The following is a 2,271-nucleotide window of genomic DNA, read 5'->3' as shown; positions in this document are numbered from 1 at the left end:
AGCGTAGAAGGGGATTGGGGTGGGCGTGTAGCTGTACGTGTAGCTGTAGGGGGGTTTATGGGGTGTTTGGTGGTGGGAGAGGTCCTGGAAGGCGGGCATGGGGGAGACGGGATATGGTGGGTAGACGGTGAAGGCGAGAGGATCGCAGAAGGAGGGCGAGGGAGGGATCCCCGGCATGTGTTGCGATAGCGGATCGTGGTAGATGGGCATGAAGGACATGACCGGGGCATGTCCGTACTCCGGAGGTGGGTATGTTGGGCTAGTCCCGGCTATCATGGGCCTTGTGGGTATCAGTATGCAGCTTGGGATGCAGGGTATGCGGGAATTATCTGGAGATGGGGCTTACTCCGGAGATATGGGAGATGGAGGCACGGCCATGTTCTGCGAGACTCTTGGGGGCGTCGAATACCCTGCAACGTAGTCCGACGGGATTCCGCAGTGTGGACTCTTTGTTGGCCCTGCAATGGGTCGAGTGGGTGAGCTAGTCCGAGCCAGCGTAACGACTAAGCTCTGTCCTTCCCAGCCGTTGGTCGATAGTCTATCTGAGGAGTTGTTAGCTGGGGACTCGAGGCAACCTTCGTTCTCGCACGGAATACCCACGGTAAGTCCGCCATGCTTCATCTTCGTTTTTCACGATGATCTGGCCCAGTCCGGTGGGAAACCCGTGGTGATCATCGTATACTACCGCTTGTCGGATGTGCAAGGCCGTTTGGCGAACTAGATCCTTCAGTTCTTGCCAGCGACAATGGGCTGGAATCTGTCTCTTCAGTAAGACAGCCATCTGGAAATCCGACTCGCCGCAAGACACTTACACCTTGGAGGAATAAAACGAATTCCTCGTCCGACCCACGTGGTCTTGACTTTCCTTTCTGTGGTTGAGGCATGGTGCAGCTGTGGATAGGGCTATAGGTCGATTTGCTCGGGGATGTCTGCGGAGAAAGACAATGTGCGATATCCGAGAAGGCTTCAAGCTGAACCAGGTTTGGCAAAGACTATACCAAGACCGTGAATTCAAACTGCAGCCCGTAAACAAAATCGGTCAACGCCCAGCGGAAATTGGATTGGTAGATGTAGAAGCGATGTGACTGGCGTGGCATGCACTTCCCACAAATTGACTGACCACAAAGGACAGACTCGAATATCATAGAACTTCCGGATGACCTGGCTAGAAGGCTTTAGAATACGGTCGCTCGTCCGACAAGAAGTTCCAGAGCGCGCGGGAATGGATCGGAAATCCAAGGTTGAGATGGTAAATCCCTCCTTTAAACATGCAAGGATCGCATGGACGAAGGAACGAAAAAGGACAAGGAAAGAAAGAGGATTGGAACAGATCTGAATCGATCTATTCCGTGCATCCAGGGTCCCACCGGGGAGAAGGTGGGCAAAGATGGCAGTAGGAATCGCAATAGTGCAACGAGGCCAGACACGGACAAAGCCGCCGATGCATCGACTGACGAATGGAGATGCGTGGCTCAGACAGCGCAAGGGAAATGGACTGGAAATGCCTCCCGAGTGGATTGGGAACTAATGTTGAGATATGTCAATTTGCCTCCAATCTGATGGATGTGATGGACGCGGATGCGCGGACCTGTTATATGTCATGCATCTATTTCGGTGGGTAAGTAAGCTAAGAGCTCTGAGAAAGGTTGAAGAAGAAGGGAAAGGAAAGAGAAGGGGAGGGAAAAGGAAAAGAAAGAGGGAATAAGGAAAAAAGAAAGAAAAAGAGAGCAATATTTGCTTCTTCTTTTTTTTATTATTAACATTATTTCCCCCCCTTCGTCTTTTTGTACGGTATGAATACAATTGTTGGTGCTATGAATAGTGACTTGGACTCCCGAGCCCTCCTAGGCCGTCATGACACACCTTCCGTCTCAGACGACCAGAAAGGAACGACTCTCAGATCCTCGAGGACGCTGCTCTTGGCAGTACTATGTTACACCGCTAGATTTCAGGGCAGCCACAACAGGGGAACGATGGCGAAGCTGGAGAGCTCACGAAGAAGTGGAGCATCAGCCCTGCATTTCGTTCTGCGAATGAGAAGGCAACCCGGCTGGACGGCATCATTGTCTGTGAAATCGCATTGTGAGAGAGAGAAGTTGTTGAATAACCGATCATGGATCGGGTTAGACTGGGATCCTGGTGGTCAATAGCTGTCCCATTAGTGAAGATCTGCTGAGGAAGGAATTCACAGGAATTAACGGCGAAGACACAATCACAAAGACAAAACAGACCACGAGCAACGGTGATTGGAAGGGTTCGAAATGCATCCCA

General features: G+C 51.5%; 1 protein-coding gene across 1 annotated transcript; it reads right to left on the bottom strand.

Moving 5' to 3' along the window:
• Positions 1-884, bottom strand: ANOM_011803 (RNA binding protein; the record flags this gene model as incomplete). Its single annotated transcript, XM_015557059.1, has 4 exons — positions 1-280; positions 347-542; positions 601-757; positions 813-884. Coding segments are annotated over 4 exons (705 nt in total), but the record flags the coding sequence as incomplete, so codon positions are not given.
• Positions 885-2,271: the final 1,387 nt, after the last annotated feature.

Source organism: Aspergillus nomiae, assembly GCF_001204775.2.
Source record: "Aspergillus nomiae NRRL 13137 chromosome Unknown contig00802, whole genome shotgun sequence".
NCBI classification, from domain to species: domain Eukaryota; kingdom Fungi; phylum Ascomycota; class Eurotiomycetes; order Eurotiales; family Aspergillaceae; genus Aspergillus; species Aspergillus nomiae.
The sequence above is the reverse complement of the archived record's forward strand: the minus strand, read 5'-3'. Positions and strand labels throughout refer to the sequence as shown.